The following is a 21,988-nucleotide window of genomic DNA, read 5'->3' as shown; positions in this document are numbered from 1 at the left end:
AAATAACTGTTATGGTAACAGATATAAGATGAAATGCAGAGGAAATGTTTGTAACACACATCCAAACGATACAGCTAGGGTAAAGTTCTAACCAAGCCAATCCATCAAAGAGATCTTCTTTTTTTTCCAGGTCGTTAGTGTAAAACACAAAACCAACAAATGTTGGTAATGCTGCTAGGATGGATGTAATGCTGTCTGAAGCAGCCAACAGTGACAACAAGACGGTTGACGGTGTCCTGTTCCTAGGACGAGTAAATACAGCTATTACAAATATGTTCACTACTGAAGTCTCTATGGCTAAACATGTATGGGTCAAATTTATCCATGCAGCTGGAATATATATTTGACTTTGATTACATGAATCCTCCTGTCTGAAACTACTTTCATTCCCATAATAAACGTTGTGTCTGTTAGATGTCATGATGTTCATATCAATCTTTATAAGTTGTTAGTATGTTTGCCAAATGTTTCCTGGTGTAACTTTCTACATTTGAAAAATGAAATTATATACATGTAAATTGTATTTTCTTTTATACGATTATTGGTTGAAAATACAGGAAAATATTGATACTACTCCAGATTAAAAATATTGAATGAAAAAAGTTATTTTATATGTGAATCAGTTGTTATTCGAATTATGGAAGTCCGTATTTCTGTATGCTTCATTACGAGTGTGGCTTTTGCTCATCATATATATTAACATGAAGGCCTTGTGTTTGGTAATTGATTGTATTATTCATTATTGACACAGGGTTACTACTTAATTGCTTTCATTTTTGATGTAACATTTATATAATTTCAAAATTCAATGTGATACATTATATGTAATATGTGTATGTTAGTAAGTAATTAAGTAAGTAAAGTAAGTTAATTTTATTTTGAGTCGGTACATATGCATACAATAACAATAAACATAAGCTTAATAAAATTCTTACAAGCGACGTTAACATATATACACAAAACATCACAATAAACAAAGTATTAGTCTTGCTTGTAGCTTTGTCAAACATATTAGTAAAAAAAAAACCTAAGAATTAAAATTTCCCACTTTATACTTACAAGCACTGAGAATAAGTGAATACATATAAAACAATGTTACATGGTCAATGTAATGCCCGTCTAATGGAAGCAATTGAAAATCTTACAGAAACAACCAATCATTAACAGCTAAGAACACTTGCAGTGAACTCATGTCATAAGATATCTGATTTTATGTTAGCAATTATAATTATCAGTTGTCACAAATTGAAAATTTTAATTACAAATCGTTTTTAGGAGATACACCATCTTGTATTGACGTCATTCATTGATTAAAGTGAAAGTTTTAATTAATTATCAATGAAGAATATGTTATCATAAATATGTTTACTATAGCCATTGATATTAAGAATTGGAAAATTACGATATGTATCTATATACATGTATATATAAACAAGTCTAAATTGAAAACAACGTTCATATATATATATATATATATTTCAACTGCATGCTTTAAATGGATTTTCCAAAATTTTATATCTTTAATGTAGAATTACAACCATAAGATTTAAGCAATAACAAATAAAAAACATACATGTGCAATATTACAACAAATGAACTTTTAATTATACATGTTATATAAACAAATGTAAGATGATATATACTACATGAGTATCATGAACCTGTCTGACATGGGTCTGTCACCCTTAGTTATAAAGACTGTTTAATGACAAACAAGTTTAGGGGTGGAGAAAAAAATGTCTACTTATTTTTTTAACAGTCAGGGATATTTATAACTCTATAGGGTTATTACAGGAAATAACTTGCATGTGTTATTACAGATATTTTTATGAGTTGTCTACTCTTTAAACCTAAAATTTTCTAAATCTGTAATAACATATGTTTGTTATTTGTAAAATAAATGATCAACATTTTAATTTCTAGTGGGCTCTAGGGAACTCTGGAAACTTTGCCAGAAACTAAATGCATAGCCTTGATAACTAATTTTTGAATTAAATTAATACACTTATCATTAACCATGGTAAATCAATGAGACAAGGCTTTTAAGTGATTAACTTAGCTGTAATAACAAGGCTTAGTTATTAAAGTCATGTAACTTATTATATGAGACACTTGGGAATTACTTGGAAACTTGCGCAGAACCTCATTACATGCTCTGGTCATTATTTCTTACAATGAATTAAAATAAATTGTAATTAAGCATGATGTATGTCTGAGCAAATGCTTTGGAGTGATATAGAGAAGCTGTAATAACACCCTTTAGTTATTACAGCAGACATGGGGTCAATTACTTTTGAGAGTAATTAATTACATTCAATTACAATTACAAAATCTTCAATTAAATTACACATTACATTTGACTTTTTTTGACAATGTAATTAATTACTTTCCAATTACTTGGCAAATGTAATTAATTACTTCAATTACTTTTGAAAGGTAAATTTAGAACATGCATTTATTCTATCATATGTACATAATTATCATACATTGCTTTATAGTAATAACAAATGAGATCTACAGTGACTATTTTCAAACTCAGCCAGTATCAAAGAAGAATAAAAGTTAAATATTTGGTGTGTTACGGGAATAAAGAAAAAACAAACATAAATCTGAGATGCACATAATACTTTGTCTATCAGGAATGGTTAGGACTAGATGTCTGGTTTAATTTAATGCGCAAAATGATAAAAAGCCTTATTCGATATTTGGAAAATATTAAATTTTGTTTAATTACCTATTGAAATTTATGTTTAAATGTATTTCATTGAAAATGATACAAGAACAGAGCCCTATAGATAAAATTTTATTTTTTTTATTTTGATCACAACTTATTAAAAATTATTTTTCCTAAAGAAATGATTAAGAAAGTCTGACTTTTTTAAAAATATAACGTAGTTTTAATCACAATTAGTTAATTTAAAAAAAAATCATGTACCTAGGGGTATATTTATCTCTCTCTAATTTGGCTTAACACCTGTTTAACATGCAAACATAACTGTTGTAAAAACAGTCATTATTTAGAATATAGCAAAGTACTCTCGACCAATGAAATTGTAGGATTGGATGCCTCTTAATTGTGAAGAATGAATGTAAATCATGTTCTTAGTAAGGGATTATCCTATTATTTGGGTCTATTTACAGTTCAAAAAAAAGAGTTTCTATAAATGAGTTACAACTGCCCCGAAGCACATTTATCAGATTGAAAGGATTTATCACACAGTGATTGAAACTGACTAAAAGTTGAATAGTGAAACAAACAAAAATCTCAAAATAAGTTGAAGTTTACTGGTGCAGTAAAATTGGTACCGTGAATTTTATTATGAAAATATTAATAACTTCAAATTACTATAAAATTAAACAATACCAAAGCAATGCAAAAAAAAAGAAAAAATCTTTGAGATAAAAAATAACCTAAATCTTTAGCTTTCCAAAATTTTGATTACTTGATCAGCGGTTGGGGAGAATAGTTATTTCCAATACATGTATTCCGATAAAAAAAATCAGGAATTTAATTTTGAACATATTAAAAACTTTTAAAGGCATTATTTTTGAACATTTCCCTGACATAATGAAACAGTATTTGATTTAAAAAGCCGGACCAAATTATTGGCTGTGAAATAAAATTTAGTTGTAACTCAAATGTATTTTAAATTGATTTAAACTGTAAATAAAAAAAGGATACTTCCTCACTGAAATATTACATGATTTACATTCATACTCACAATCAGGAAACATATACAATTCCTACCTTTTCTTTCTACTAATGTGTCACCTAATATCTATAACGCATTTTTTTTTAAAATATTTCCCAAATGATAAGAAAGTCCTCACATCACTAGAACTAATCCATAAATGACATGCCGAAAAAGGAAGTCATGCATCAATTATAAACATTGCACTGACAATGAAACTAATTCTTGAGTAGATCATTTGAGCCTTGAGCACTTTACAATATTCTAAGTTTGTAAGAGAATGATAATCCCTTACTTCATGATAAGTACTCGCTAACGCTCGTACTTATTCATGAAGAAAGGGATTATCATTCTCTTACATATACATAGTTTATGATAAAACAAATAGCCAGAGGTTATATTTATTGATTGACTTATCACCTTTCAAATTGATTATGTTAAATCAATGTCTAACAATATCCATCTGAATAGACATGTAGGTAACAAGCTAATTAAGGTATAAAACAGTGACTTACTAATGGTTTCTTTAAAAAACACAAATTATGGCATGTTTCTACAATATTTTTTGTTCTTTTTAATTTTTTGTTCATTCATTACAAAATAAAGAATCTTCCATGGTTGTGTAATTACAGAAGGTATACTGTGTAGGCTATGATTTGTCAGCTAACTACATTTGCTAAGGTCATGGCTTTTCATAATTTTTTGAGAAAACACAAGATTCAATCTTTCTGATCCCAAATTTCAAATGTAATTGAATTGTAATTGAAAAGTAATTGTCAATTACAGACAATTTTGGCTTTGTAATTCATTACTTTCAATTACTTGTAATTGAAAAAATGCTCAATTACACATTGCATTCAATTACTTGGGAAATTGTAATTAATTACAGCCAATTACAATTACATATTTCAATTACCCCATGTCTGTATTACAGGCCAATTTTTTATGTAATAACATAGGTGTACTATGCATGATTGTCAAAATATGAACTGTTATATCTTTCTATAGTTGAGTATACATAAAGACAATAGTAATATCAATAGAACCTGTATACAATTTAACAAAACTAATGATGTATATTTTCCCTTTGAAACATGTAACATACATATGTTATCATAGGTCTTTGATTTTTTAGTCCACAATAACAAACATATGTTATTTTTCTCTAATAACCCTATAGAGTTATATCCTTGACTGTTTAATGGATTGGTGGCATATTGTCTTTGAAATATTATAAAAAAAGGAAAAAAACCTTGATGTAAAGACATATTAGAACTCTAATATAATTCTATAGAATAAATTCATATGATATTAATCCTATTGTTAATTAAAGCATCATTAAAAACAAATACAAGCTTACAAATGAAGGAACTTATCCTTGGTATTGGTTTGTTGATAAATTTTTTAAAGATTTGGTAACAAATCCAGACAACATTCCCATATACCCTTCAAACAATAAAAGTTTTACATGTTTAATGTAAATTCAAAATATTGGTTTCAGATAAATATGAGAAATTGAATTTAGATAAAATTTCAAAACTTGATTTCTCATCTAAACTTTGTCTTTATGGAAAGCTTAAAACTAATTGTCATACTGAGGAATATTCAAATTGCAATAATTTATTATATAGACAATTTGTATGCAAATAAAGACAAAGACATAGTGCATTGAAGTGGGTACATGTAGGTACATGAAAATCTCAAGAGTGCAACAAATATGTAATAAAAATAAAATATCATTTCTCCTTGTACGAGCCAAGAGTAAATCTACATAACTCTGACCTAGATGACCTAGCACCAATGTTAGTGACTGTCTTTTATTTGTCCCAACTTTGATTTACGCTTAAAGAAAATTGTGAAAAAAATAAGTCTTATTCAAATGAAAGTGCTTACTTGCATCAAATTTTAATTTCTTTTACCTTCATCAGCACTCAACTGGCAAAGACTTTTTTGGTGGGCTAATATTTAAGTCCATAAATTCAAATTCAAATTCAGGCTCTTCAATTGGCTGACACTTATCCTTCATTTCTAAAGTAGACTCTACATTTTTTAAAAACTCTTTCGATAGACGACCTTTAAAGTCACAAGATCCTGACAACATCTGATTATCTTCTAAAGATAAAGAAGGCTGAATTGACGAATGATTTATCGTCATCCAAAGTTTCAGAACAGATGAAAGATTAAGTCTATAAAATGGTGGTTTTTTAAAAGGTCCATCCCATAACGGTATTGGTAAGCCACTATTTCGTAAAAGTATATCATTATCCGAATCATATAGATATATATCAAATGAAGTTCCATTAGCAGCAATGAGTGGTATCAAGGAAACATTTGGAAAAGGACCTCTCTTTTGATGTTGACATTTCGTCTGATACATAGAGAAAGTTATAGCAGTGGCAATGATTTGAGATTTGTTATACTTTTCTCTTAAAGTTAAATCATCAGAATTAAAATCCAAAACTTGTTTATCATCCGAAATAATTGGCACCTCTGGATATTCTGCTGCCTCATCCTCTGGTTTTGGGGGTATTACAATGCTACAGTTTACTCCTCCTATTGGGAAAACCATAATGTCAGGTTTGCCATACCATAGCAACTCACTACCTGTAAATCAAATGTTTCTATTCATTAGTTTAACAGTCAGTATAGGAACATGATCAAAACTCTTTGTAGCCTATAAATCAAATGGTCTTTACATATTATAACAAAGGTTAGTAAAAATTGGAATTGCCTTAATTTTATTATTTGGAAAAATATATTATATTTTGAAAAGGATCCATCAACTATCAGACTATAGCTTGTTTTGGCAGCAATTGGTCCTTAACTAGATAATCAGTAAAGGCACTAGTTAGGCAGACAAGTCTGATGACAGTAAGGTCGTCAATCATTATTCTAAAATTGGATCAAAAGTGTATGAAATTTTGGCAGCAATTGGTAGCAATTGGTCTGGTACAGGATTTTTCTTAATCAATTAGAATTATTTCTATTTTTAGTAACAGTGACAGCCATGTTTGATAGCATTTGTATCATCAACCATAATTCTGAAAGAGTATCACAAGTGTAGCTTTTCCCCAAAGTTTGGCAGCAGTTGGCCTGCTCAGAATTTGAAGGGATTTTTTAATTGTTTTTTTGTTGATTTTTTCTCTTATGACAGAGATTTTTTAAAGGAAGGCAACATTCCAGTAAACTGAATACATATAGACAAGCTAAGCAAGGCAAAAATTTAACAAGAGTGCACACGTTGAAATGTCTCGCCTTCTTTACTAATCATTGATATTATGTTGATAGTCCTAAAGCTTTATTACAACTGTCACATACATGTAAACTTAACATTAACCAAGTAAACTAAACATTGACCAATGAACCATGAAAATGAGGTCAAGGTCAGATGAACCATGCTAGGCAGGCATGTACAGCTAACAATTCTTCCATACAACAAATATAGTTGACCTATTGCTTATAGTTTAAGAAAAACAGTACAAAACACAAAAACTTAACACTGAGCAATGAACTTAAAAATAAGGTCAAGGTCAAATAAAACCTGCGTGACTGACATATAGATCATAAAATATTTCCATACACCAAATATAGTTGAACTATTGCATATAGTATTAGAAAAAAAGACCAAAACTCAAAAACTTAACTTTGACCACTGAACCATGAAAATGAGGTCAAGGTCAGACGACACCTGCCAGCTAGACATGTACACCTTACAATCATTCCATACACCAAATATAGTAGACCTATTGCATACAGTATAAGAAAAACAGACCAAAACACAAAAACGTAACTATAACCAATGAACCATGAAAATGAGGTCAAGGTCAGATGACACCTGCCAGTTGGACATGTACACCTTACAGTTCTTCCATACACCGAATATACTAGACCTATTGCTTATAGTATCTGAGATATGGACTTGACCACCAAAACTTAACCTTGTTTGCTGATCCATGAAATGAGGTTGAGGTCAAGTGAAAACTGTCTGACAGGCATGAGGACCTTGCAAGGAACGCACATACCAAATATTATTATCCTATTACTTATAATAAGAGAGAATTTAACATTACAAAAAATCTTAACTTTTTTTTCGGGTAGTCACGTCCTGAACCATGAAAATGAGGTCAAGGACATTGGACATGTGACTGACGGAAACTTCGTAACATGAGGCATCCATTTACAAAGTATGAAGCATCCAGATCTTCCACCTTCTAAAATATAAAGCTTTTAAGAAGTTAGCTAATGCCGCCGCCGGATCACTATCCCTATTTAGAGATTTCTGCAACAAAAGTCGCAGGCTCGACAAAAATCATACAAATTGTTAGAAGCATGAGAATTTAAATCTTTTTGGTCGATCAAAGGGCTAAGCCCCCTTTTGGATCCTCCAATGTATGAATTTTATTTTAAATAGAAAAGGTGGCCATTTTGGTGGGTTGGAAGCATCATTGAATGCAACCTCTAAAGTTTGATTGTGGAAGTTTGGTCCAAGCTGGCCCAGTGCTTTCAGGTGATGATTTTTGCTGACAATATTAATGGAAGGAAAATGTATTGCAGTAGTTTACACTACCCAGTGTTAGCCAGATTAGTTAAAACCTGTCTCTAGCATCAACATTTTTTAGCTGACTATAATAAAATTTATTTTCAACTTGTGTCACCTACTCCCATATCAATTAACAAGAAGGAGCTGCATATTAGCGTTAAATTATTAACAATCCCTGAAAGTTTCGTGGTTATAGATTCATTTAAAATTTGTTAAGAAGGTGTGGATAAGTGATTAGACCCTCTCCCCTCAATGGATTTGGTCTTGGATGTTGCCAAATTTTATGTCCTTGTTTTGCTATGGAAAACCCTTAAATTATTCTGATCATTTAATCAAATAAGAAGTGCACAATGGCATTATGTAATGAAGGTTCCCTATAATTTGCAGGGATTCCATTCTTTGGTTAAAAAGTCGCACCAGATAAAGGTAAGTGTCACAGTGAAGACCACGTAAGACGATGAATAGTGATGCATATGTATTGACTCTGCTATATATATATATATATGCTACAATTATCTAATAATCAAATAATTATTTCTACTAAGTCTGGCAAGAGGAGAACATGAAAAATCAAATCACAGAAGATTGAGATAAAAACTGATAATAGCTCACATGGTTCTTTGGATGATGATGGATGGCTGATTAATGTCCAGTGGCAAATTAAATGCATATTTAGGACTGGAACATGTTTATGCTATTATAAATTCAGAAATTATTGTGTGCATTAATTATTACGATTTTTCAAGAGTGGGCTAAAATGCGAGTTTAATTATTGCGATATCGAAAAAATCTGCATACAGATCTATGTTTTACTTATCAGAATGTGAGTTCTTATTATTGCGATATTCACCCAGTCGCAATATTCTCATTAATTAAAACCTTGCATTAATTTCTGAATTTACAGTATATGATAAACATTGTATGTACCTGCTTTGTACTATAGATGGACATGCTGATCCAGATTTTTAATGTGCTATTTCACATGGAAACAGTCGACAGGAAGACATGTCATCCTACCTGGACATTATTCTGACTTCGAGCAGATCAGTCTTTGCTCTTACTCCTCAGTGGAGGAGCAAAAAATACCAGTTCTAAAGTCTTTAGTTTGTCCAGGCCTGGAAATAAACCCAAATCCTCCCAGACTCGAGAGGAGCACACTACTAACAGACCACTGAGCTGGTTAGGTTTTTTGGATAAGGAGAACTAATAGTAAATGTGTAAGTATTGTACAGTATCTTACCAAATCCAGTATTGCCATACAAAATTTCCTCTCCACACTTCTTGGAGCAATTACAGTATACATGTACAGGTCTTCTCTTTGTATCATTTGTTACGAAATATGTTGTCCCAACACTTGGTGCTGTAAGTCTAGAAAATAGATGATTGGCCATAATAATACTTATTTCTCTCTCATTATCAATGGTTCTTATCTTCCTTAAGCATTCCTCATGATAGTCTGAAAAAAGAAACTTGTATTCTCAGAATAACTGCAGCTAGCATCTGATCGTTACTTTCCTTTATGTTCTGTGTCTGTGAGACTAAAAAATAACAGAAACAACACACTACAACTTATTATTTTCAAGCTGGCAGACCAAATATAAAATCATTCCGTTTCATAGAAACCAAGAAAAGTTTAATGAAAGGTTTCTACCAAAGTCTTTTGGGTGACAGCATAGACATATGGACGGAGCAAAGCAGTTACTAGACCTGCTTTTGTCGTAGATATCGCAGGTAATAAAATTACCTTCAGTCCAAAATATTCTTCAGGATGAATAAAATATTGGTAACTGTGATGTACTATCAGGATGGTTAATAAGTCCTGAACCTAATAAGCTGTACAAGTGTTGTGATTAGGTCAAAAATAGTTTAACTTGACAAAACTCTTATGTGACCTTTACCTTGTCATTACACTATATATTATATACCAAATACATGTATCAACTTAATATCTGCAGGGAGAGATGACAATTGAGGCAAACACTCTTATTTTCATAATTTTTTTTTAAGTCAAGGGCTGCAATTAGGTCAAAAGTAGGTCAACTGGAACAAAACTCAAAGATCAGTTGTGACTTCTCATTGCGTAAAGACTTTGGATTTAAGATTTATACCATTTTGACAGTTTTACCCCTATGTTCTATCTAAAGCAACTTTTTATTTAGCAAGTAAAACACAAACTTTTATCTTTGCAGTGCAGTCAGCAAAATCTTTCCTTTAAAAAAAGGAAAATTTCTTTAGAACCATACAAAGCACAATATACATGTACCCATAAGTTTATAGGTGCTTACAAACACATTTTATCTTGTTTTTTAGCTTTAAAAATTGGATGATACTTATTTTACTATGGTCATGATGGTGTGTGTATTAGGTTGAGTCTAATCCAATAGCATAATGCAGGAAGATGTCATAGCAAAAACTAACAAGTAGCCTCCCAAATGATCATAATTATTTTGATTAATATGGATGGTTTTAAAGTAATTTTCATTGGTGAATGGGTACATCCTCTTACCAGATCCTTTGGAATGCTAGAATTATTCATGTATTTTCTTCAACTTTTTGTCTGGCATCAATTTAGTCCAAATAATTTTGACCTCTTTGAAGGCTATTTTAAATTTTTGCTTTGACGCCATGCGTCAAAGAAAAAAAAATATAATAGCCTTTCAAGACGTCATAATTATTTGGACTAGCATCAATTATACTCAGTTGTTGTAAATAGCGAACTCAATTATGCTTTTTTTTGTCAAAGGCTTACTCAAAATAATTTATTGGTAGTTATAGGCTAAATAAAATAAACTTTTTTTGTTAAAGGCTTAACTTACTCAAAATAATTAATTTTTGTTAACATGGTTATTAAAGGCTAAATCAAATTACTGTTTAAATTTGTTCTCAAAGATTTACTCAAAACTATCTTATTTTTGCTATAGGATAAATCAAATTATTTCTGTGTCAGTAAAGATTACTTATTTCACCAGGTGAGGAACAAATCTCACAAACCCAGAACTTATTTCACCAGGTAAGGAACAAATCTCACAAACCCGGAACTTATTTCACTAGGTAAGGAACAAATTTCACAACCCAGAACTTATTTCACCAGGTAAAGTGAGGAACTTATTTTATAGAGATGGAACAAATTATATATAAATTGTCTGTGAAAAAAGTTCTCCCAGAACATATTTCCTGTGAAATTAGTTCCACTGGAACTTTTTTCACAGGAACAAATTTTGGCTCACATAGAATGATAGATCAGGGTAAATTGGTGTAAAAAAAAAATATTCCTTTTCCAATATACACATGAACATGTAGAGTCCAATATTTATTCTATATCTTTCACTCTTCTCCTACCCCAAAAAAGTCTTAATACGGTCATCCCCCTAACATACATTGTACGTGGCGATGGAAATCATCTAACAACTCATCATTGCTCTATACAGGGTCAAGAATCATTTGGATCCAAATGGTGAGAGTCACAAATTAAAAAAGAAAACAATATACATCATGTACATTGTAAACATGGTAAAGGAGACATTTTGTTAATCATTAAAGGATTATACATTTTGAAGTTGAGAGCATAAACATTGTACCTAAAACATTCTGAACAAAATAGGGACTTACTTGTAAAGATATAGACAGTAATTACATTTTTTTGTACCTCTAACATGTCTAACATTCTGTCTAAGGTTTTCTGCAGAATGCCTCCCCCTTTTTTCTGAATTGATACCAAGATCTAGACAACTAGGGAGTATTTATCCACATGAGAGGTACAATGTGTACATGTATATATACAAGTCTAAATTGAAAACAACTTCAAACCTATGATTGCGTATATACATGTATATATATATTTGTTGAAACAGTAAATTTTAATGTAGTTATCATAGTATTCATTGGTATTAGTTAAAATACTACAATGTATTTATTAAAGTAAATTTATTTTTGTTGTTTACAATTTTAATCATTTGTGGAACTCGTCAATTTCGGAGTATAGGGAATTCCCTCCTTCAAAGGAGCACTACATGTATCTGGGGTGCAATTAACAGGATAGTTAGCGAATTGTTATTACCTTTCAATCAAAATTATGTTTTGATAGTTGTAAATCATTCAATTGAGGAAAAATTTCAAATTTTCCATTTTTTAGACGAAAATTCAGCAATTTAGACATTAGACATGTTAGAGGTCTCATAGCACTAGAATACAGGTGCAAACAGGTCATTTGATGACCCGGACATGTATTGAAAGTTTTAGGGTGAGCTGGTAAATTCACAGGTCACATTTGCTCAAAATACAGATCAGTTGACAGGTATGTTTGAATTGTTTCACATTTTTCATGTTTGGCCTTTTATAGGTGACTATACAGTATGGGTTTCCCATTGTTGAAGGTTAAATGACCTAAAAATGCTTGCACCAATGTCATTTGAACTCTGGTGGATATTTCTCTCATTGGCAATCAAACCACATCTCTTTATTTCGATCTATATAGGTTTTCACCATGTTCACCTTGGCAGCTGGGTTTGAAATGTTTTAACATGTTTAAAATGCTCAAACACATTATCATCATTATTGGCCAATGAAAATGTCTGTTCCTTTGAAAGCTTGCAGCATATGATATACACCTTATCGCTATTCCCGCTTGACCCGAGAATCTGTCCCGCTTGAACTTTTGACATCATACAACAATCACTTTTCCATTGTGGCGTCAAATATTTTCTATTATGACGTCAAAATTTTACTGGAACTTTTGTGATGTCCAGTAATGGCGGACAAATAGCGATAAGGTGTATTGTTAACATGACTGTTTGTGTTGTTTAAACTGTCGCTAAAATTTAATGCATTTCAGGGTACATGTACATGTACATTGTAGCAATCTATTATCTATATAGATGTACCTTTCTCACAAAGAAACCCTGTCACAAAAGCGTCTATGGCATACTGAAGTAAATATCTGTTATCATAAGCTTTCTCATCTTGTATGTTGTCTTCAATTGTAATTGAGGCTCCGTCATTGAAACATTCAAGTGCATGAAACCCATTACGAAATATAGAACTGAATGGTATTAAATTGGTCTTCACTTTTCCTCTTTTTATCTCGTTTTTATTAACAGACGATGGCTCTCGAATCCTTCCAAATTTGTCTTTTAAATACTGGACTGTAGTAATGCGTGCTTTCGTAAAGTTATCCCCTAAATGCCAACTCCTACAACGTAACGGCATGAATACAGTTTCCTCATAACCACTGAGCGCATCTGCTAAGTAACGTTTTACATCGGATGAATAAAATTTGCGTGAAGTGATATGTGGGAATAATTTCGACCTGGAAATCCGAGAAACAGAGCACATTTTTATTACCACAATTCATGTGTAGCCTGTGCAATATGGCATATTTTGTTGGTGGTAATTATTGTCAAAAATCAGAACAGAAAAAAGTCACAACAAATTAACAAAGGGGGGTAATCCATCAAAGTTTATAATAAAACTTGTACCGGACAAGTGGAAATCCGGGTGATTGGCAAGCTTTCAAAGATTGCTAAAAATAAAGTTTGTAACCAGACTGACCAGACCAACAGGCTTTTGGACCTGGGAGGAAACATCTGAATTTCTCATATATTTTTTTTCAAGTCCCACCTTGAAGACGGAAAATATATTCAAGTAGACCCGCTTCCAAAGACAATATGAAAATCCCCCCCCCAAAAAAAACCACTTTTCAATATTTTTATTCTTTACCCCAAAAGTACATGCGTACAAAACAAAACGATTTCTATTATTATTATTTTTCAATAAAACAGTGCATCAGTAGTAGAAATAGAACTTAAGTAGGTAAGTTGTTTATGACCTCAGGGAACTTTATTTCAGTAATAGATAAAATAAATGCTTTTTATATTTTCTTTATATGTTTCGGAGTTTTTTCAACACACTTTTTTATCCTTTATTGAAGATGTTAGTAAATTAACTTCAGATAAAATACATTCCCAGAAGAACATGTTGAATCTTAAGTAGGATTTGGATCTTAATATTTGAGCCGAGCAGAGCGAGGCGAAAAATATGTCTTTCCTGCCCAAACTTATAATGTTTGGTATTGTAAGTAAGCTGTGGGTCGCTTGACTCCGCATTTCCATTTCATAAAGGAAACGTGAATTATTCACGTAACTGAGACATTAAAAATGACACGCTCGACTCCCAGACATTCAGTGAAATATATGCTCAATTATAAGTTTTACGATTAATCACATAAGGAAACAACTATTTATATTATCGGTATTTATATATATATATATATATATATATGGAAAGGGGTGTACTAAGAAAACCTGCAAAAACAAAGACATCAAACCATTAATTATTCCCTATTGTCATACTTCATGCGTCCAATAAACAAACTAAAAATGGTCATGTATCACATGAATAAAACATTGAAATGAAGTTTGAAGCCAAAAATTATAACACAAGAGATGTAGATATGACATCTGAATCAAGTGTTAGACACTTCTGCTGAATAATCAGATACTGATCTAGAGTTTCCATCAAATCAGCAATGTTTTTTTTTTATGTTTGAAATACAGATTCCTAAAATATTTTGATGCCCCCCATCTGAAGTATTGAAAAAATTGAATACCCTCCTCTTCATTCCCAAAAAGTTCAAGCCGCCCTTAATTTCCTCCCGTCCTTTCAGGTTACAAATAACCAGTTCCTAATAGAAGGAGATTGCAATGAATTCTACAAAATCCTTAAGTATGATACATAAGAGACATTTCTTGGACAATTTACCAGTACCAGTTAGGAACCGACTATTTAACTTTGGAGGGGGAGGGGGTGCAATGATTTCAATAGATACAAGGTCTATTACATCTATGACTTTTGCTTTAATCAGGAAGAAATCATTTGTTTTTTTATTGGGGAGGGGCGCTAAGAATAAAAATCAAATAAAAAGCAGGACCAACAATTCGGCGAAAAAAATCCAGGATGAACTATGCCAAAAAATAAATAGGCAGGATGAATATATATCAAAGTATTTGATAACGACAATGAAAATGATCAACCCCATAGATATGACAGTCACCCTCGGCCGTTAATGAATAGTACAAATCAGAATTCCAATATCTACTAGTTGAAACTTGGATATCCAGATTTGTACCATATAATATATAGGAGAATCCTTGATTGTACTAGATGATAAGTAATGATCCTTGATTGATTTGGATGAAATATAACGTTGAGCGCTCAAAATTATGTTTAACACAGCCGCATTCTTTATGTGCCTGTCCAAAGTCAGGAGCCTGTAGTTCAGTGATTGTCGTTGGTTCTGTAAATTAATAGTTTAGAAATACAAAGGATCATATGATACTTTTATTAAAATTGCATGAAAATAATACTATGATAAAATGTCTATGTGCACATCAGTGCGAGCACAAGTATGTTCTGTGAATGTTCTGACTAAGTATAAAAATGATTCGGGATAAATAGTAACTTGGCATTGTCTGGTGATCGTATAGTGTGTTCCATAAATGGTAATGTTTATACTATAGTGGTTGGTAATACAGGCACATGGTGAGCTACTGATGACCTATATCATAAGTTTGTTGAAAGTCAATTAATGATCTGGATACTAAGGTAAACATCTTCATAACGTTCCTGACTTTCTATTTAATATCAATAAAAGACAATTGGTTTGTATATCATCAAGCTATATTATAGGTTTATTGAAAGTCAATTAATGATCTGGATACTAAGGTATACCATGTATACATCTGCATTACGTTCCTGGCTTTATAACTAATATTAATAAAGGACAATTGGTTTGTATATCATCAAGGCTGGGTAAATGGTCATCTAACATATTGGTTCGTCTGATAACGGTGTTGTAAGATTTATATATTATTAAGTGCAACATAGGTATATATTCAACTATGATACAGTTCATGTCGTCATATTATTTTTGTAAATTGTTTTGTTATTAATTAGGCTGTTGGGTTTCTCATTTGAATTGTTTCACATTTTTCATGTCGGGGCCTTTTATAGCCGACCATACGGTATAGGGTTTCTCATTGTTCAAGGCCGTATGGTCGCCTATAGTCGCTTACATCCATTTCAATTGAAATCTGGTAGATTGTTGTCTCATTGGGAATCAGACAACATCTATTTACTTTTATATTATATGATTTTCTTTTTTTTTGCCGGTGCCAAAGCCAAACACAACTGGCAGAAATGAGGTATAATAAGTGCAAGATATGCTTGGTGTTTAATATTTTAAAACATTTAAATTTGTCAACATTTCTCATTTTTGACTTCAATGCTTTCCATCCAAAAGTCTACAATTATAGAAGTCAGAAGCTCGTACAACTGTATACGTGATACTAAAACTTTTGTGCTTGATATTCATATGATGAAGACATAATCTTTTATAATCAGTTTAATTGAGGTCTGGAGCTGGCATGTCAGTAACTGCTAGTACATTTTTTGTAGTCTGTTGTTATTTATGTATTATTGTCATTTTGTTTATTTTCTTTTGTTTCCTATTCTGACATCGGACTCGGACTTCTCTTATACTGAGTTTTACTGTACATACTGTTGTGCGATTTTTTTCTACATTGGCTAGAGGTATAGGGGGAGGGTTGAGATCTCAAAAAACAAAGTCATGTTTAACCCCGCCGCATTTTTGCGCCTGTCCCAAGTCAGGAGCCTCTGGCCTTTGTTAGTCTTGTATCGTTTTTAATTTTAGTTTCCTGTGTATAATTTGGAGTTTTATATGACGTCCATTATCACTGAACTAGTATACATATTTGTTTAGGGGCCAGCTGAAGGACGCCTTCGGGAGCGGGAGTTTCTCGCTGCATGTAAGACCATTGGTGGCCTTCGGCTGTTGTCTGCTCTATGGTCGGGTTGTTGTCTCTTTGACACATTCCCCATTTCCATTCTCAATTTTATTTATGGTGTCTACATCAGTACTGCATAGTTAGCATGAGCCTTGTCCCCAACTGCAATGTTTGAAAAATATACTTAGCTCTTGCACATTCTTATGAATTTTATTGAAAAGCATCCGGATTTATGTTACATAAGGAAAAGAAACAAACTTTACATACGAGTTGACATAGTGACATATGAAATCGCATTTACAGTCGGGCCAATGTTTTTACTTTTCGTCCGGCTTTTACACCAAAAGACACCAACAAAAGCTGTTCTAAGTGTATTCTTTAAATTTTCACTCATTATCAGGTACACTACAAAGTTTAATGAAAATCCAATTTGCCTACTTAATAAACAATACGAGTCACAGGCACCCTCTAAAAGATCAATATGTGTTGGAAGCAGTCTAGAGTCGTTTATGGTTGTTATGATGTTTAACACCTCCGAGAGTACGAATACAATTGATATTAGTAGAATTAGCATTGCTGATCTGTGAGCTCTCGCGGTAGCAGCTGTATTTCTAATTCTGTTTTTTGTACTTTTACGAAGTTTAAAACCCAGATAAACGGTGCATAATACTATGCTGAGCACGGAAGCTAGCACATAATACTATGCTGAGCACGGAAGCTAGCACATAATACTATGCTGAGCACGGAAGCTAGCACATAATACTATGCTGATCACGGAAGCTAGCAGGAAAATGTTCAACCCAGTATTTAATGGATCGATATCATCTGCTTCATAAATATCATCAAAGCAGCAAACATTATTTCTCCCATTATAGAACATCTTATTGTCTTTCACTGTTTTCCATGCAAACACGCTGGTAAAAAGAACGGTAATGAGACACATCACAAACATATTTGATTTGTTTTGCTTTCGCTGCAAGCTCCAAAGCGGAAATCGTAAAGCAATAATTTTTTGAATGCTCAACGTTACCGTTATACTAATAGATATGCTGTGAAATGCAGAGGAAATGTTTGTAACACTCAACCAAACGATACAGCTAGGGTAATGTTCGTACCAAATCCATCCACCGAAAAACTCGCTTCTTTCCTCGAGATCGTCAGTGTAAAACACAAAACCAACAAATGTTGGTATTGACGCTAGTATCGCTGCTATGCTGTCTGATGCAGCTAACAATGAAATCAAAACAGTTGACGGTGTCCGGTTTTTGGGACGAATAAATACAGTTATGACAAATGTATTGACTACAACAGTTTCTGCTGCCAAACATATCAAGGTAAAGGTCACCCATGTTTCTGGAATATATATTTCACTTTGTTCACATTTGTCTTCATTTTCTGAGAGACTTCCATTGTCATAAGAATTATAGTGTCCGTTTGGTATCATTCTGAAATAACAAATCAAAAATAGAGAACATTTCAGTTAAGTTATGATAAAATAAATAACTTAGTATTACACTGTGGTCAAATCTATAATCCAACTCTTTACTTTATCAACAAATTTCGATATGAAGAAAATGTTTCTTTTAACTTACCAACTTTTATGTATGAGTTACATCTTAAATGAGCCACATTGCTCCATATTTTATTCAGATGAATAGATGTATATTAACGTCCAGCGGGAAGTATTTCATTCTATAGGACAAGAACACGTCAACGCATCATGATTCATGAACCATGCTTAAGAATTAACCAAAGACCGACACTCTTAATCGTATTGTGTTTGCATATATTTCCTTAGCATTTTATTTCTTTTTCGTAATATGGTATATGCCAATGATTTTCTTCTTTGACCAAGATATTTTATTGGACTCTGTATTTTCAGTTGTGATATCTTTCTAAGCGTCATTATTTTTATATAATTCTATTATAAGATTAAAACACATTTAAAACCTAACTTTATACTTACATATACAAGTATTAATAATTAGCCACTCCATACGAAAACGTACTTCGATCATTAGAAAGCATGCTGAGACTAACACCTGATTGTTTTACAAAAATTTCTAATTATTAAGACGATTTCCAGTAGCTACTAACGAATGCAATGGATTCTTATTATAATTATCAAATATCTCATTAAAGTAAAATTATCAATATTTTCAAAATTAACACATTGCGATATTTCAGTACAAACCGTTTAAGACATTATTCAGTTTACATTATCTTCACTGATCACATGAAGTTTTAATCATTTATTTATGATACATTTGATATATTTCTCATTTAATACGTTAGTGAAGGGGATTTTACCTGAATTAATCTTTACAATCAAAGCTGCATTATACAAATCCAAGTACATATATATAAATAACAAATTTTTCATAATTAAATCTTAAATTATTTTTAATACTCTATTAAAATCGTCATGTGAATCTTATAGTATTAAATATCCACTTTTGATAAAAAATGAAGATATCTATATATATTGAGATCCAAGTGTGCAATGGTCTATCTCCCTATACAACTATAGCACGAGATTTCTACAGTCTACGAGTTTTTGTCAGAACTACGCTGTTCTATCTCGACACTCTTATTGGATTATAATGGCTTATTCATATAGTAAGTTCAAAGAAAAATATTTTTATAGTCTTGTATCTTCACTATTTCTCATGCTGTTAAATAATTGTTATCAAAAACTATCTTAGTAGTACTATGATTGAATGGTTTGCATGGTTTGAACTCAATCTATGAGCAATTCTTAGCAAATCCAGCAGTACAGAATTGGGGATATTACAAAGTTAAAATAACACATGGTCTATCTCCAATGGAAATATAGGGATACATTTCTAAAACAACATTGTTTGTAGCGATATGTCCAAAAAGGGGTTGCTTTATTTATCTAAGTTTCTTGTCTATTAAAAAAACAATCGAACAAAGAGTTACTCTTCATGTACGTTAATTCGATTCCTATATAACTGTTTATGTCTCAGTCAAATATTTATGATATTGAGCTTTTAAACTTTAATTTAAATTTTACAACGATTACCAAATGGGAAATACATAATTATACGATTCACACGACGAAATGTCAAGTTAATAAGTCAGTATAATTTAAAAGATAATGAGATATATCCCACAGGTTAAGTTTAATTTAGCCTGCTCTGGCCCGAGAACATAGTATAATTTAGATGATACTGAGATAGCTCCCACAGGTAAAGTTTAAGTTAGCTTGCTCTGGCCCGAGAACATAGTATAATTTAGATGATACTGAGATAGCTCCCACAGGTAAAGTTTAAGTTAGCCTGCTCTGGACCGAGAACACAGTATAATTAAGATGATAATGAGATAGATCCCACAGGTTAAGTTTAAGCCAGCCTGCTCTGACTCTAGAACACAGTATAATTTACATGATACTGAGATATATCCCACAGGTTAAGTATAGGTTAGCCTGCTCTGGCCCGAGAACACAGTTTGATTTAGATGATAATGAGATAGATCCTACCGGTTAAGTTTAATTTAGCCTGTTCTGACCCGAGAACATAGTATAATTTAGATGATAACAAGATATATCCCACAAGTACAGTTTAAGTCAGCCTGCTCTGGCCCGAGAATACCGTATAATTTAGAGGATACTGAGATAGATCCCACAGGTAAAGTCTAAGTCAGCCTTCTCTGGCCCGAGAACACCGTATAATTTAGAGGATAATGAGATAGATCCCCCACAGGTTAAGTTTAAGTCAGCCTGCTCTGACGCGAGAACACAGTATAATTTAGATGATAACGAGATATATCCCACAGGTTAAGTTTAAGTTAGACTACTCTGGCCCGATAACAGCGTATAATTAAGATGACAATGAGATAGCCCCCACAGGTAAAGTTTAAGTAAGCCTGCTCTGTCTCGAGAACACAGTTTAATTTAGATGATACTGAGATAGCTCCCACAGGTAAATTTTAAGTTAGCCTGCTCTGGCCCGAGAACACAGTATAATTTAGATGCTAATGCGATAGCTCCCACAGGTAAAGTTTAAGTTAGCCTGCTCTGTCTCGAGAACATAGTATAATTTAGATGATACTGAGATAGCTCACACAGGTAAAGTTTAAGTAAGCCTGCTCTGTCTCGAGAACACCGTTTAATTTAGATGATAATGAGATAGCTCCCACAGGTAAAGTTTAAGTTTTATGCTTTGGCCAGAAAACACAGTATAATTTAGAGGATACTGAGATAGCTCCCACTGGTAAAGTTTTAGTTAGCTTGCTGTGGCCCGAGAACACCGTATAATTTAGATGATAATTAGATAGCTCCCACAGGTAAAGTTTAAGTTTTATGCTTTGGCCAGAAAACACAGTATAATTTAGAGGATACTGAGATAGCTCCCACAGGTAAAGTTTAAGTTTTATGCTTGGGCCAGAAAACACAGTATAATTTACAGGATACTGAGATAACTCCCACAGGTACAGTTTAAGTTAGTCTGCTATGGCCCGCGAACACAGTATAATTTAGAGGATACTGAGATAGCCCTCACAGGTAAAGTTTAAGTTAGCCTGCTCTGGACCGAGAACAAAGTTATTTCGTAGTACATTTTCTTTAGACAATGCACGCAAATTGAAAAAAAAAAAAAAAGGCACATACTCTATCACAAAAAGATTTTTACTGTGTATTGTACTACTTTTGGGACAAATTATATCAAAATTATAGAAAAGTCTACCTGCTCTATCTCAAAATATGATCGATTTCATGTTAATGTGGTCTATAATTCAATTTGACAGCTTCAGACATACTTATATTCAACCTTTACCAACTGGACCAAATAACTTCTGTACCTAAAAATTCATGACCCAATTTTTTTTAAAACATGTAATGTCGTCCCCCCTCCCCCGTTACTTTCCATTTTATGCACAAAATATAAATAAATAAATTTGGAAGCTCTATGAAAAAAATTCCGAAAGGTTTGGCC

At 32.2% G+C, this 21,988-nt stretch overlaps 1 protein-coding gene across 1 annotated transcript; it reads right to left on the bottom strand.

Annotated features, from left to right (window-relative positions):
* Positions 1 to 858: 858 nt before the first annotated feature.
* Positions 859 to 13,668, bottom strand: LOC127719434 (uncharacterized). Its single transcript, XM_052225529.1, has 3 exons — positions 13,113 to 13,668; positions 9,473 to 9,688; positions 859 to 6,296 (listed from the first exon to the last, which is right to left on the bottom strand). The coding sequence occupies exons 1-3, from the start codon at positions 13,561 to 13,563 to the stop codon at positions 5,617 to 5,619; spliced, it is 1,347 nt and encodes a 448-aa protein (XP_052081489.1). The 5' UTR covers positions 13,564 to 13,668; the 3' UTR covers positions 859 to 5,616.
* Between the last annotated feature and the right edge of the window lie 8,320 nt (positions 13,669 to 21,988).

This window comes from Mytilus californianus, unplaced genomic scaffold, assembly GCF_021869535.1.
Source record: "Mytilus californianus isolate M0D057914Y unplaced genomic scaffold, xbMytCali1.0.p SCAF_11, whole genome shotgun sequence".
Taxonomy (NCBI): Eukaryota; Metazoa; Mollusca; class Bivalvia; order Mytilida; family Mytilidae; genus Mytilus; species Mytilus californianus.
The sequence above is the reverse complement of the archived record's forward strand: the minus strand, read 5'-3'. Positions and strand labels throughout refer to the sequence as shown.